Source organism: Nuphar pumila, chromosome 15 (assembly GCF_984573655.1).
Source record: "Nuphar pumila chromosome 15, dmNupPumi1.hap1.1, whole genome shotgun sequence".
NCBI classification, from domain to species: domain Eukaryota; kingdom Viridiplantae; phylum Streptophyta; class Magnoliopsida; order Nymphaeales; family Nymphaeaceae; genus Nuphar; species Nuphar pumila.
Window position 1 is genome coordinate 18,001,695 of NC_143263.1, and position 16,138 is coordinate 18,017,832.

Here is a 16,138-nt window from a genome sequence, read left to right on the forward strand (position 1 = left end):
TCCTCTTCGAAGACTTCTGTTGCTAAGGGTGCGTGTTTGGCAGGTGATGGCCTATCTAGCCAAGGTGGTAAGTGGATCATTGATTCTGGAGCATCAATGACACTTGTGCAGAAATTCGAGTAACTTTTTAAGTATAAATCCTGTAACCGATCAAAAAGAGGTAGTCCATGCTGATGGCAGTTCTTCCCCAATTGTAGGGCAGGGAAACATGTCTATTTCCCCTACCCTTCAACTGTCTAATGTTTTGCATGCTCCTTCTTTTCCACAGAATTTATTATCTGTCAGTAGAATAACAAAAGAGTTGAATTGTAGGGTAATTTTTTATCCTATGGGTTGCACTTTTCAGGACTTGCTTACGGGGAAGAGGATCGGTGGCGGCTATGAGGAAGGTGGTGTGTATTATCTACATCAACCAGTGGGTTCTGTCTATTCTGCTGTTTCGTCTTCCTCGAGTCCTTTGTTATGGCATCATCGCCTGGGTCATCTTCCAATGTCAAAACTTCATCGAGTCATTCCTCATATACCTCCCTCAGTTTCTTTTCAATGCGAAACATGTCAATTGAGAAAACATTGTCGAAGCTCTTTTCCCTCTAGTCAAAGTCCATCGAGTCAAAGATTGTTTGACCTTCTTCATGTCGATGTATGGGGTCCGAGTAGGATTCCTAGTAGGTCTCAGTGTCGTTATTATTTGGTCATTGTTGATGACTTCTCAAGGTTATCGTGGGTGTTCTAGTTAAAAGATCGGTCTCAAGGCTCTGTCATTCTTAAATCTTTGATTGTTGAAATAAAAACTCAATTTGACGTGTGTGTTAGAATTGTTCGCACTGATAATGCTTTTGAGTTCAAATCAAAAGACTTGCTTCAATTCTATTCTGATAAAGGGATTCAACCTCAATCTACATGTCCTCATACATCCCAGCAAAATGGCGTGGCTGAGAGGAAACATAGACAAATTCTCAATGTCGCTCGGTGCCTAATGATTCAATCCAATATGCATGCATCATACTAGGGAGATGCAGTTTTGACTGTTGGTTTTCTTATAAACCGCATGCCTTCAAGTTCTATAGAAGAACAGATCCCAATCCAAATTCTCTATCCTGAGGTTCCTCTTTTTCTTATCCCCCTAAAGTTTTTGGATGTGTGTGCTTTGTGCATAAGCTGGGTCCTGAACGAGATAAACTTGCTTCACAGTCTATTAAATGTGTTTTTCTTAGGTATCCTAAGAATAAAAAAGGATATTGTTGCTATGACCCTATACCCATAAAGAGTATGCCAGTGCTGATGTTACCTTCTTTGAGTCTACTGCATATTTCACGAGATACTCCAAGGTTACAGGAGAGTCAGGGTGATGTCTTTCCTTTGTCAATTCCTCCTTTTCCTTTAGAGTCGCTCACTCCACAGCCTGTGGCTCCATCCTCTGGGGAGTCTTGATACAGAAACCCTCCTATAGTGTATACTCACAGGTTACCACCTACCTCCATGCCTCCATTATCTCCTTCTCCTGAGGCAAGTATATCTGAACATACTGAAGTTTCTGCTCTTGATGAGGATCTTCCTATTGCTTTGTGAAAAGGGAAAAGACAGTGCACCCTTCATCCCATTTCTCAGTTTGTTTCTGAAGTTAATCTTGGGGCATCTATGAAGAATTTTATCTTGGCTTTGTCGGCCTCATCTGTTCTGCTTCATCATAGTCAGGCTCTATTCGATCCCAAATGGATGCAGGCTATGCAGGATGAGATGGATGCCCTATGCTTTAGGAGCACTTGGGACTTGGTTGATCATCCAACTGATGCAGATATTGTTGGCTGCAAAGGGGTATATACTATTAAATATAACTCGGATGGGTCAATTGAACGGTACAAAGCTCGGTTGGTTGCAAAAGGCTATACTCAGACTTATGGTGTTGACTTTTTTTAAACTTTTTCCCCAGTCGCTCGTCTTGGAACTATTCGTCTTGTTCTCTCTGTTGCAGTACACTATGGACGGCCATTGTCTCAGTTGGATGTCAAGAATGCCTTTTTGTATGGAGATTTACATGAAACAGTCTATATGCAACAACCCCCAGGCTTTGAGGTTCAGGGGGAGTGTCAGAAAGTGTGCAAGTTGAAGAAGGCTATTTATGGCCTGAAGCAGAGTCCTCGGGCATGGTTTCAAAAATTATTTGAGGTAATGTTGGATTTTGGATTTGTCAGGTCAGCCTCAGACCATTCCTTGTTTATCAAGAAAACTAGTTCTGGAATTGTTGTTATGGTGGTATATGTTGATGACATCATATTAACAAAAAGCAGTGCCCAAGATATTTCCGCAACAAAGGATCATCTTCAGAAACACTTTGTTACTAAAGATCTTGGTTCCCTTCGATATTTTTTGGGCATTGAGGCTGCAAGAAACAAAGAGGGCTTAGTTTTGTCACAAAGAAAGTATGTGATGGACCTATTAAAAGAGACTGGAATGCTAGGAGCGAAGCCAGCTAACATTCCTATGGATCCCAAAACTCATATGTTTGATGAGAAATCTGAATATGTGGATAGTACTAGTTTTAGATCCTTGGTGGGTAAGTTGTTATATGTGACCGTTACTAGACCTGACATCTATGTCACAGGGATTCGGCTAGCAGGGTGCCGCACCCGCGTCGACGCGACTTGACGGGGGTGCGGGTGCGATCAACCCGATCCTGGGTGCGTTGACCGCACCCAGGATCATTTAGGTCCATTTTTTTTTGGATTTTTTTTTTTTAAATTTCCCTATGAAATGGGCTTTGAAATTTTTTTAAAAAAAAAATCTGCTGACAGCAGCTGTTCTGTCAGCAGCTGACAGCTGCTGTCAGCTGATCCTTTTTTTCGTAAGGGATTTTGGTGGTAGCCTTGCTTGTGCTATCGTGCAATGAAATTTGAAAAAACCCGCGTCGGGGGAACCCCCGACCCCCTTTATTTATTTATATATATATATATATATATTACATTTTTGCCCCTGCCGCACCCCCGCACCCGGGTTTTTTGGAAGTGTCGAATCCCCGCACCCGCACCCATGTGACATAGCCTGACATTTCATTAGCCGTGAGTAAAATTAGTCAATTCATGGATAAACCTACCAAAGCTCACTGGGATGCAGCAATGATGGTTCTCAGGTACTTAAAGTCATCTCCTGGTAAAGGACTGTTGTTTAAACAAAATCTTTCCTTGGACGTTGTTGCTTACACTGACACAGATTATGCGGGGTCTATCGAAGATAGAAAGTCAACAACTGGATTTTGTGTTTTTGTGAGAGGAAATCTTGTTACCTGGAGGAGTAAGAAACAAACTGTTGTAGCCAGGTCGAGTGTTGAATCAGAATACAGAGCTATGGCTCAGACCGCAGCTGAGATCATGTGGGTAAAATCAGTTTTGACCGAACTTCAGGTGAAAGTATCCCTACCTATGGTGATGGTGTGTGACAATAGGGTTGCTAAATATATTGCCAACAACCCAGTTTTTCGTGAAAGGACTAAACATATTGAAGTTGACTGTCATTATGTACGTGACTTGATTCAGGCTGGTTATATTTGCACAGATCATGTATCTTCCGAAGATCAAGTTGCTGATGTCTTTACCAAGGCCCTTGCGAGGCCTAGTTTCTCCCATTGTTGTGACAAGCTGAGCATGATTGATATTTATGCTCCAGCTTGAGGGGGAGTGTTGAGAATAGGTGGTTTTAAGTTTAAGCCTTCTTAGATTAGAGGGTATTTGAAATTTTATTTAATAATGGGCTTAGATGTAATTTATTCTTTATGGCCTCTCTTTATTTAACAAAGAGAGTTGCTGCCCTAATTGAGTTAACGAGTTTTATTGTGCAGCCGTGTCTCTCTCTCTCTCTCTCTCTCTCTCTCTCTCTCTAGGGTTCGGTGTATCTAATCCTTCCTTCAACAGTTTCCATTAAATAGATGGCCCTATGCCAAGACCAACAATCCAAACACTATTGTCTTAGGGGAAGGGCCACGTTTAGCAATGGAAGCACCCCACAAAAGAACACTCGATAGAACTCTTTGACCAAAAATACAACTGACACTAATCATTTCCATATAGTTAGGAATGTTGATCATTCAGTTTTCTATAATTCCCTGTTCAACAAATTCCAGTTTAAAGTGATATCCCAATCATAAGCCTCCTTCCATCAATTAGCCACATTTTTTATTTCTAAAATGTGTCAGTGAATAGACCAATGGAAAGCACCTTTAGTGTACCTTCTTCTTTTTAGGAAGGAGATTTACGTATTGACAAGTGCATTGTAGTCTCCCAAGTTGTAATAGTGATAGTCCTGCGTTCTTAAGGATTTGGGTAATTAGAGTTGATGTCCCTCTTAGGGCACTACTTGTAATTGAAGGGTACATAATACCCTAATGTCTAGAACACTGATAAGGGTTATTAACAACACACTACAATAGAAATATAGCCATATAGGCCTGCAACACCCCCGCACCCCCTCTTCCCCACAAAACAAAGTGTGGCTGCTCTCATTTTTCATCAAATCCATAGTTATTATCTTTATTATTCTCATTCCCCTGATAGTTTCTGCATGTTTTAAGTTGCTTCAAGTGACACCCAATGATTTTCAGTTCTGTCCAGTATCATCCCAAAAGAAAACAAGTGCACCGGAACACAATTCACTTGGATCCCCTTGATGTCTAAAACCGATAGCCAATCCTTCCAAATGTCAGTGTGGCCCTTTTTTTCCAATGTTGATTCATCAAGCACTGCCTAGGCCACCCCTCCAGACTATACTTAGCTTTGACATCCTTGTGTAAGGAAGCTACAATTTTCATGAAGCACTTGGTTCATCCTTTTCAAGTCCCGGATGTTAGGTCAACCAAACAAATAAATGAAGAAATATTTAATGCTATAACAAGGTGGCCATTGGAGCCTCTACATCCTATCTATAAGAAAGAATGAAATAGCTTCTCCAGGCACGTGAGCACTCCCTTGGGAAGCATAAACGGAGGCACAGATGAAAGTAAAAGTTAGAGATTGAAGGTAGAATAATAGAGAGCCTCAGCGAGGGATCTGGAGAATTAAAAAGTATCGACCACCCTTTCCAACACCCTTTCCAACTTTACTAGTATTTAGGAATAATACAAGAACAATTTATTATTCTTACAAGGTTAGCTAAGTACATTCAATTGAAAACAAGCATATATAAAATAATCAGCCAAAGGTCATGTGTGCTATCATACATGTTCATCCTAACAATCAGAAATATAAAACTAACAAAAAAATTTGATGGCACATAGTCATGCAAGATTATAATTTTTTAGTTGTATTTCTGCTAAACCTAGAAACAACTAAATAATGGACATCCAGAAATGAAATACAATAGTCTTGTTGATCGAGCATGCTAACTACCTTTAGTTTGTTGATGTTGTTCTTCCAAAAAAGATATGTTCCCATATACACAAGTGGGAAGAACACCTGCACAATGAGTATTAACAGAGTTGCACCCTGCACCAAAAAATAAGAAGTTTTGAGTAGCAAGGCAAGAAAAATCCCAAATGCCGCTCGTCATTTTCAGAATACCTTATAGCCCAGGACATCCAAAAGGTGTGAGTAGCTAAATGTTAAACAAATCAGAAATTTTTGTATAACTATAATCAGTGCGACAAATTTCTTCCTCAACAGATATTCACAATCATAGGAATGTCTTCAGTAACTTAGACCTCATATACAAGAGAATGAACGCCCGTCAAGTAAGGCAGCTCTCCAAGGTAAAATTTGGTTCTATCATTGCAGATATTTGATGTGCTATTGGAGCACCATAATGGCATCTATGAAATAGCAAGGAACTGAAGAGTTAATTTTAGAATACTTTCAAGCCACAGTTGGTAACAAAATACAAAATGACAATTCATTAGGAAAAATCACATGTTACCTCAAGGAAATTGAGCACAATCAATGCAAAAAGGTTAAGTGACCAAAGAAAATTCAACTTATTAAACATCAAGTACAATCTTGCTGTCCTGGAAAATCTGGATTCATCTAAAACTTCAACAGGCAATCCGATACCATCTTCAGCCTGAGAAGAAAAGAAAAGAATGAAGGTTCAGTAAATGCATCAAAAAAAGACATGCACACACGCACGAGCATATAAAAGCACCACATACACACGTTTATATGGAGAGCGGGGCATGGAAAATATATCTTGACCCAGTTTTTATTTGAAAAATAAGCCCCGAGAGATATCTGCAGACACCTGTAAAGTTACCATTGTTTTCAAGTTTTCTCTATAAAATAACCTTAACCTTCTCCAGTAACTCCAAACACAATGTGTGTGTGTGTGTGCTTGTGCATGTTTGTGTGTGCATGTGTCACACACTCACACACTATTGAACAAACTTCAAAAATAACCTCAAAAGGATAAAGGGTGTTAGATAGTGCATCTGAATCAGGTCACATTTCCTTTATGGTTTAGGGGTATTTTGATCTTTAATGATGAAGGGTGTTATATTCTTCAAAGACAACCTCTATTTTCTTGATGAAGGGGAGCTTACCATAGAAGAACCCCAAGTTCAGTGCTTGCTTAGAACAAAATGGATGCACCAATGAAAGATAATAGATGGGAAGTTACAACCTTACTTAAAGGGAAAAGACCACTATGGAGTAACTAGGTATTGAGTCTATTGACACCCATAATACTTTTACTCCAGATTGGTTATAGGAATCCTCACAAGTGTGCTTGCAAATAAAGGACAAACTCTTAATTTAGCTGGATGTGGTGATTCCTTTCCCCATGTCAATTTGAATAAAGATTACCCATTGCTCTTTTGTTTAGATTATTAAGGTGAAGGCAAGCGCAAGTTGAATAAAGATATATATGAAAAAGCAATCACCAAAAGCATGGTTTAAGAAATTCAATATTGGGGAGGCAGGAGGTGTTCGTAAATGATATTGAGATCATAAGTGTTTGAATCTTTAGTTTGTAACCTTGTATGACCTTTATTGGTCCTATCGTTGTGTTATGTAAAGTTGTAAACCTTTTGACTTTGGTACTCAGTGATATTTTATTTTAAGTTTGAATTAATTGCATTTGTGATAAATAAATTTAGCAATGGTTGGATGTGATGACCCGGTGTGGCGGTTTTGTGAGATTGTTGACGATTTCGGGTAGCATAATGTTTTGAGATGCAGACTATGTCGTGTGCTTCGCATGAAACAGCATATTGTTTGAGAACCTAATACTCCAGTGTGACCATGTGTACGAGCTCCAAATGACGCATGTGCTATAATATCTATCAATCTTGATGAGATATATAGAATGAGAGAAACAAGATTACAAGAATTGGCACATGTGCAAGGCCTTCATGCATTGGCATAACGCCAGATGAAGAGCAATAGGAGGCACAAGCCCCACAAGCATCAGCTGCCCCGCAACAAGATGTCATTTCTGATTACGAACGAGGAATGTATGACAATAAAAACAATTGATGAGTCATGTTGTAGTCAATTATGTAGTTGCAGTAAACTTTTGAGTCTTTTAACTTTTTTAGTCATGTAGTCAACTATGTAGTTGTAGACTTGTAGTAAACTTCTATGTTATTGACTTTATGAGTTTATGTAGTGAACTTTTGAATTTTTTGACTTTTGTAATGTAGCAAACTATACTTATATGTTCTATCAACTATCATCTAGGTTATTGACTTTAAATGAATTATTGAACTCTATTTCATGTGAATGACATGTCAATAGTGTATTATGTTTATTTTTACATGATTACTTGTTTTAAATTCTTGTACTCATTCTTGTGTATTTATTTTTCTTGTATTTAATTTTGACATTTTTTTAACTTTTAGATTTTTTGTCTTTTATGATTGTTTTGCATAATTTAAATGTTTTTTCTCCCATATCTTATGATATGATAAGATACTGTACGATACACCTGTATCTCAAGCTCATGTGATACAGGTTTTGATAAGCTAATAACATTGGGGAATGGGGTTTTACGCTGGAAGACACCACGAGCAAGGCACAAATCAACTGATCGTACATTCGAATGAGCAAAACATCAATCATTTCCCCTAGGGTTGTCAACCGGTCAGACCTCAAGCGAAGTGGGTGGGTCCAAACCTGAATCCGACTAAGAAGTTTTAGTACCAGATCGGGATAGGGTGATACCCGACCTCTTGACACCTCTAGATTCCTCCCCAGCTATCAGTGGAAGGAAAAAAAAAAGAGGAAGAACTTATGAGGGTACCCTTTGAAAAGAAGGCATCGTTACTTTCACATGTGTATGTCTGACCCGATCCATTTATGTAATGGATCGGGTCCAGATCCAGCTCATGTATTGTAAATTAATATTATGTAAAGGGGTATTTTCGTACCCTAGTGTTTTACACTTTTAATAAATAGAATGAGGAGGCAGTCACGATAGACGGAGCCTTCTTTCCTCTGGAATATCTCTCTCTCTCTCTCTCTCTCTCTCTCTCTCTCTCTCTCTCTCTCTCTCTCTCTCTCTCTCTCTCTCTCGATAATAGGGTTTCCATTCTTTCATGGTATCAGAACTGAATCTGGGAGTGTATCACAGTTTGAATCTGCGTAAATCCATCAGCATCAGCAGCGTGGGTTTATCAACCGTGGATCTGCGTGAAGAAATCCCCAGCGTGAATCTGCGTGGTATTATGAACCAGCGTGAATCTGTGTGAAGAAAAATCTGCATGAAGAAATCTCCAGCGTGATTCTGTGTGGTATTGTGAACCAGCGTGAATCTGTGTGAAGAAAGACCCAGCGTGCATCAGCTGTGTGCTTTTCATCCCAGCGTGAATTTGGACAGTCCTCTTCTCTGCTATCAGCCGTGAATCTCAAAGAAACATAGCGTGAATCTGGACCTATCAGCTGTGTGAATCTCATTCCAACGTGAATCTGGACCTATCAGCCGTGAATCTCAAAGAAACACAGCGTCAATCTGTGTGCTTCTATCAGCAAAATCTATGTCCTGTGTCTAATTAAATCAGGTTCCCCTTACCTTTGTGTTAATTCGATCTGTGGTTTAATTTTGGTTTAATTTCTGTTGTTTTTCCTGTTGCTTTTCCTACATTTAATCTGTGTGTTCTTCCTACTACCCGTTAATCACTGTTAACCTGTCTCTCTTGAAGTGTGATTTCCTCACTGCTGTTTTTCCCTGCATTTAATATGTGTTTCCCTGCTACCTGCCAATCACTGTCAATCTGAAAATTTTTCTGATTAGCCGAGTCCTTTGTTTCTCATACCCAAGTGTCGATTCAAAGATAGCAGTGTTCTGTTAGCCGAGCCCTTTGTTTCTCATACCTAAGCGTCGATTCAAAGATATTCACCAAATGGATTTTACTTACGGGCAATCATGTCTGTCCTCAAGTTTTCTCGGTCAACTAGTATCTGAAAAACTGAATAACTGCAATTTCTTAACCTGAAAAAGACAGATTATTCCGTTTATAAAAAGTCAGGACCTCTCTGGTCATCTTAATGGATCGGTCCCACCGCCTCCAGAATTTCTTTCGCAAGAAAAGGCCGACGATAAAGGAGAACAATCTGTTGTTCTTCACAAGAATCCAGAATATGTTGCTTGGATGAAGAGGGATCAATCGCTAGTGGCATATATCACCTCAACTCTTTCACAGGAGGTCCTTATTGCTCTTCCTGATGATTGTTCGGCAAAGGAACTGTGGGATATGTTAGTTCAAACATATTCACAAATCTCTGAGGCAAGAATTATGTTTCTTAAGCGAGAATTTCAAATGTTGAAGAAAGATTCCATGTCTATTATGGAATATCTGAATAAAATGAAAGGCATCACAGATCAGTTGGCTGTTGTTGGGTGTCTTGTCAGTGAAAAAGATAAAGTACAACAAACCTTGAGTGGATTGGGGCCAGATTATCATGTTATGACGACAACCTTACTATGTTTACCAGAACTTCCAAAGTTTGAAGATCTTCGTGCAAAACTATTGCAATATGAGATGAATCTGAAAGGTTCCTCTGAAGCCTCTCATGGGAATTCCGGAACACAAGATGTGCTGGCTATTGGAATGAGTTATGGTCGAGGTAGAGGAAGTTCTTTTCGAGGAAAAGGAGGACAAGGGAGAAATAACTATGGAGGTCGTGGCATACTTCCAACACCCAATGTCCAGGGACAAAGACCCATTCCCACCTGTTTCCTATGCAACAAGAAAGGGCACATTAAAGCGAATTGTTGGTTTAATCCTCAAAACAAAGGGAAAGCTCCACAAGCAGAGGCTAGAAAGGATGAAGAAGTAAAAGAGTTGTTGTTGGCAGTCTTGGCAGGATTGAATATGAAACAAAATGACAAAGGAACTTGGTATGTCGACTCCGGAGCAGCTACTCATGTTACAGGTGATGTAGGTAAACTCTTGACTCTTACACCTTATGTTGGAAAGAATAGCATTGTCACAGGAGATGGATCACATCATGCCATCTCACACACTGGAAATGCCATTATACACATGTCAAAGTCCTCTCTTAAACTTCCAAGTGTCATCCATGCTCCTAATATTCAAAAGAACATTGTTTCTGTCTCAAAACTTATTGATGATGCAAATGCTTCAGTTGAATTTACTCCCTCTTCTGTTTATGTCAAGGATCTTCGCACGAGGAGGACATTCGCTGAAGGAAAACGATGGGGCAACATGTACATCTTCCAAGAAGATCCTTCCTTCATTCATCCCAACTATTCATCCTTGAAGCCTCACCAACGTCAAGTCTTTGATTCTGATTTTTTATTTAATGTTTCTGAAAGTAATAAGCCAAGACTTTGGCATAGTCGTCTTGGCCATTGTGGTCGTCATTTTATTGAAAAACTTGTCATGAATAATCTTATTCCTAAGTCCAGTCTGAGTTCAGAAGTCGTTGATACAAAATGTTCTAGCTGTCATCTATGTAAGAGTCATGTCTTACCTTTTGCTTCCATTAATAAAAGAGCTTCAAGGCCATTTGAGGTCATTTGTTCAGATGTCTGGGGTCCTGCTCCAATTCCTTCTTTTTCTGGCAGTAAATACTATCTTAACGTTATACTTGGATATTCTTTATGAAGCACAAATCAGAAGTTTTTGGATTGTTCCAGAAATTTCACTCTTTCGTTCAAAATCATTTCTCTACCAACATTCTTAATTTCCAGTGTGATGGAGGAGGTGAATTTTCCTTGAGTGATTTTGTTAATTTTCTTCAACATAATGGGATAAAGAGAAGAGTGTCTTGCCCTCATACACCTCAACAAAATGGGATTGCTGAGAGGAAGCATCGACATATTGTTGAGACTGCAATGAGCATGATGCACGGGAGCAATCTCCCTACATCATTATGGACTGAGGCCTTCCACTCCACAGTTCATGTGATAAATCGCTTGCCCATGAATATCTTAGAAAATAAGTCACCATACTTCTCTCTTTTTGGCATACAACTTGATTATCATGAATTATGTGTGTTTGGTTCTGTTTGTTATGTGCACATTGATAGCTCACTCAGGCACAAGTTCCAAGATAAAGCTTTGAAATGCAGGTTTATAGGATATGTCGAAGATTACAAACGGTACAGGTGTTATGATCCCCTGAGTAAGCGTGTCAAAATATCAAGGAATGTTATTTTCGATGAAATGAACTTTGTTGATCAGGATAATAATTCAACTATGGTGGATATTGATAACTCAAGCTCCAACATTGAGGTATACTACCCATGGTTAAATTCAGAACTCTTCTCCAATGGTACAGTAGACTGTCCAGAAAATTGCAGTCAGAATGAGCCACATGAGGATTCAGCCAATGAGACCCAAACGGAGGAAACTGTCACATATGACTTGGAGCCAACAAGGTATAAGGGTATTGTATACACTCGGCGAGAGAAAGAACCATCATTCATTCCTTGTATGAACACGGATCCTTCTGGATCATCTGTTTCGCAGCAAATGGATATCAGAAGATCTTCACGGATTCGACATCCGCTTGACAGGTGGGTAAGTTATAAAAAAATTTCATTGGACTTTCAGCTATTCTTGACATCCATATATAAAGAGGATGAGCCTCTTATGTTCTATCAAGCTGCGAGCTCTAGAAGATGGGTAGAAGCAATGAATGAAGAAATCGAGGCCTTACATGAATGTGGCACATGGGAGATTGTGCCTAGACCACTGAACAGAAATGTTGTTGGGTCAAAATGGGTGTACAAGATAAAATATAAACCAGATGGGAGCATCGAAAGGTACAAAGCTCGACTTGTAGCCAAGGGATTCATACAAGAGGAAGGCCAAGACTTTGATGAAACCTTTAGTCTTGTAGTTAAGATGGGGACCATTCGTATTGTGTTGAGTCTAGTCATTAAACATGGATGGACATTGAGCCAGCTGGATGTTAAAAATGCTTTTCTGCACGGGGATTTAAAAGAAGAAGTCTACATGGAACAACCCACTGGATATGCAGAACGAGACGCCAAAAAATATGTATGCAAATTAAAGAGAGCACTCTATGGTTTGAAACAAGCTTCTCGTTCCTGGTTCGACAGTTTTTCTCTAGAAATACAACGGCATGGCTTTTCTCGGTCTCTTCTGGATCACTCATTATTTATTCACAATGAACAAGGAGTCACTACTCTTCTGTTGATATATGTAGATGACATCATCATCACAGGGAATTGTAAAAGCCACATTGAGCAGGTGAAGAAGTTATTAAATCAGAGATTTAAGATGAAAAATTTGGGAGAGCTGCGATATTTTCTTGGGGTAGAAGTTGATAACAAAAATGATATGCTTACCCTTACTCAACACAAATATACGTTGGACATTCTCGGCCGAGCAGGCATGACAGATTGTAAGCCGTTAACAACTCCAAGTGTCATCCATCAAAAATTGAGTTCACAAGAAGGGGATATATATGGAGATCCCACTAAGTATCGCAGTTTAGTTGGCATGTTGCAATACCTGACTTTTACTAGACCCGACATAGTATATTCGGTTAATCAGGTATCTCAGTTTATGCATGAACCTCGTGTGTCACATATGGAGGCAGTCAAACGTATACTTCGCTACCTAAAGGGTACAGTGGGTGATGGGCTGATATACAAAGGCAAGGAAGAATTAGATCCAGGCGGTGGCCATGAGATTGTTACTTATGCTGATGCTGATTGGGCGGGTGATCCAGATGAACGACGATCAGTATCCGGTTACTGCAGCTTCATTGGGCCAAACTTGGTATCCTGGAGCAGTAGAAAACAAAAGGCGGTTGCTAGATCGAGCACTGAGGCTGAATACAGATCGATGGCCACTGCCACGGCCGAGGGTACATAGATAAGACATCTTCTGACTGAAATGGGAGAATCGATTGCTAGGTCACTGTTACTGTGTGACAATCAAAGTGCCATCAACATGTCATTCAATCTCATTTACCATAGTCGAGCAAAGCACATTGAAATAGATCAACATTTTATTAGGAAAAAGGTTAAAGACAAAGAGATTGAGCCCATGTATGTGTCAACTAAAGAACAAGTTGCTGATATCTTCACTAAAGGGTTAACAAAGGATAGATTTTGGTTTTTGAAAAACAAGTTGTTCATGGTCCAACACCATGCACAACTTGAGGGAGGCTGAAAAGAAGGCATCATTACTTTCACATGTGTATGTCTGACCCGATCCAGATCCAGTTCATGTATTGTAAATTAATATTATGTAAAGGGGTATTTTCATACCCTAGTGTTTTACACTTTTAATAAATAGAATGAGGAGGCAGTCACGATAGACGGAGCCTCTCTCTCTCTCTCTCTCTCTCTCTCTCTCTCTCTCTCTCTCTCTCTCTCTCTCTCTCTCTCTCTCACTCACTCACTCACTCACTCACTCACTGTCGATAATAGGGTTTCCATTCTTTCACCCTTCACGAAATTTATTACACCAACTTAGGAACCTACTTCATGTGATAAATGATTTTGGATTCTATGATTCTCATACTAGTGTGCACTTCTAAATTCCTTAACTCAGCCTAAATGCAAGATGGTCGCTAGTTAGGATTGACTATGGTAGCTGCATTGGATCTTTTGGTCCTTCAATTCAAAGCATGAGTACATACTTTTCCCCCCTTCATCACCTCTTCCCATCCAAAAAAACTAGGGTATCCCAGTTTAAGATGCATGCTCCATCAATGAACAGAAATCTACAATCAACGGAGCTCCATTTTAGTAGAAACTGAATTGCTGGACGAATAGAAGACAAAGTCAATATGCAAAGTAACAAGATGGGACATAATAAGAGATAGCTCCATCAAGCTATATATAACCTAATAGAGAACGCACATTTGAAAACTGCGACCATACGCTTTCTCCAACACTTGAACACTTCATCCGTCCTAATGATTATAATCTCAACTACAGTCTAAATCTATTAAGGCGTTCAACTTGAATCTCTTGGGAAAAAAGTTTTGTTTGGCTGACTCGGAAACAAAATCATCAGCATTGTCCGTTGGCGGAATAGAAAGTCCGATTCATGGAACCCGGAATCATAAACTCAGCATGTTTTAGTTGATGGAGTAGAAAGCCCCCCTGTTCCATGGTATCAAGAATCCCGATCTGCGCTATACATGAAAGTATGGAATCCAATTTCCAGCAAAAAAAAATATGGTAGAAACAGTTCCGCGTTTTTGTTAAGGACTTGCCCCCTCTCCACTTCTTTCTGTGAATTTACACGAAATGCAGAACTTCGCAATAAAAGGAATTCATGAAAAACGAAACCGATTTTCAATTCCACGATCCGTGCAAAGATGTTACTGAGCCGTGACATATTTTGCAGCCTCTTCTTTTTTCTCCCTCGAAACGCACCACGGATTCAACGGGAAAGAGATCAGTTTCAACCAAAAGAAAGCACTAGTCTTTTCAAATCCCGAAGTAATGAGTAAAACGTCGAATCCGTGATCCATTTTCGTAGGAAAAGCGACGGAATCGGATTGAGGAAAGACTGTCCTAGTTTGGGAAGGGAAGAGAGAGGGTTGGGAAGAAGGCTGCGTACGAGATCGACGAGTGCTGCGGCCTTCTCGTAAGGCGTGCCGTGGGCGATGGCATCGGACCTTCGCGGCGGAAATGCTCTCCCGACGTAGCTGCTTCTGCAGATGCTTCTGCTGCTGCTTGGTTTGCCCATCAGCGGGTCTTCCATTTCCCTCCCTCCTCTTCTCAGTATGCGCTCGACCGACTCAACTTTAAGCCGCTTGTTCTCTTCCCCGCTGGTCTTCTCCCATATAAGGGTGGATACTGGATAGCGAGGGCAAATCTGGCGACAAGAACGGGCCCAGTTTTTGTACTGTTTGGTGCTAAAATGACACTGGTTTTTGCATCATTCACTTGGTTACGTCCTTACCTTCCTGGTCTGTCTGGGTTAGGGACGGCAGTGGACCGGGGGAAAACGGGGCCTGCCCTGCTTCGCCCAGTTTGGACCGGGAATGGAGGGAAATCAAAACCAGTGGGGAGATGAAGGTGGGAATGGACTTAGGCTTTCCTCTGCTTTGCCCCGCCCCGTTTCCTATTCCCAACTAAATTGCCTTTAGGAATGGCAGTGGACCAAGAAGAAACTGGCCCCGCCCCACCTCGCCCTCATTTGGATCTGCAATTGAGGACATGAAACGGGAATGGAGGCGAGAATGAAGGTTAAAATCAAAACCCATGTGAGGACGAAGACAGAGATGGAGGGTGGAATTTTGAGATGGGGCACGGGTGGAGACCTTGTCCCCCACCCCCGCCACACTATCATCCCTAGTCTGGGTTTGCTCCGTGTGGGATTGTTTAAGCTTTTTGTTTTTTCATTTTTGGTATTTATTGGTGGAGAAACCTGCTTCAAATTTGGTGTGTGTACGGGTCGGAGGTGGGTCCAAACCCAAATCAGACTAAGTGGTACAGGTATCAAATCCAGATTCAGGTCCATAAGAAAAATTATTACTCATCAAAATATGGAGTATATATATTGACTTTTTTTTTTTATAAGCAAGTTAGTGTTAGGCAGACCCACCAGTTACACAACATACCATTGGGTTTTGAGCTTGGAACGTCCAACACATGGTCACGTGCACTAACAGCGCCTACAAAACAAGCGGTGTTGATGACTTTGTTATTCTAAACAACGAGTTCAGACCCATTTCAATGATTTCCTTTTTTTCTTGTTTAGA

The 16,138-nt window shown here is 40.3% G+C and overlaps 1 protein-coding gene across 4 annotated transcripts in view; it reads right to left on the bottom strand.

Moving 5' to 3' along the window:
* Positions 1-15,196, bottom strand: part of TPC1 (two-pore channel 1) — a 129,885-nt gene extending 114,689 nt beyond the window's left edge. For 3 of the 4 annotated variants that reach the window (XM_089989987.1, XM_089989988.1, XM_089989989.1), the window contains exons 1-4: positions 14,992-15,183; positions 5,899-6,042; positions 5,687-5,794; positions 5,376-5,471 (exon numbers count right to left, since the gene is read on the bottom strand). In XM_089989987.1, the coding sequence (XP_089846113.1) occupies positions 5,376-5,471; positions 5,687-5,794; positions 5,899-6,042; positions 14,992-15,135 (492 nt within the window). In that variant the 5' untranslated portion in view covers positions 15,136-15,183. Of the gene's footprint in view, positions 1-5,375; positions 5,472-5,686; positions 5,795-5,898; positions 6,043-14,991 lie in introns of all 4 variants that reach the window. The other variant, XM_089989990.1, reaches the window with a different exon arrangement.
* Between the last annotated feature and the right edge of the window lie 942 nt (positions 15,197-16,138).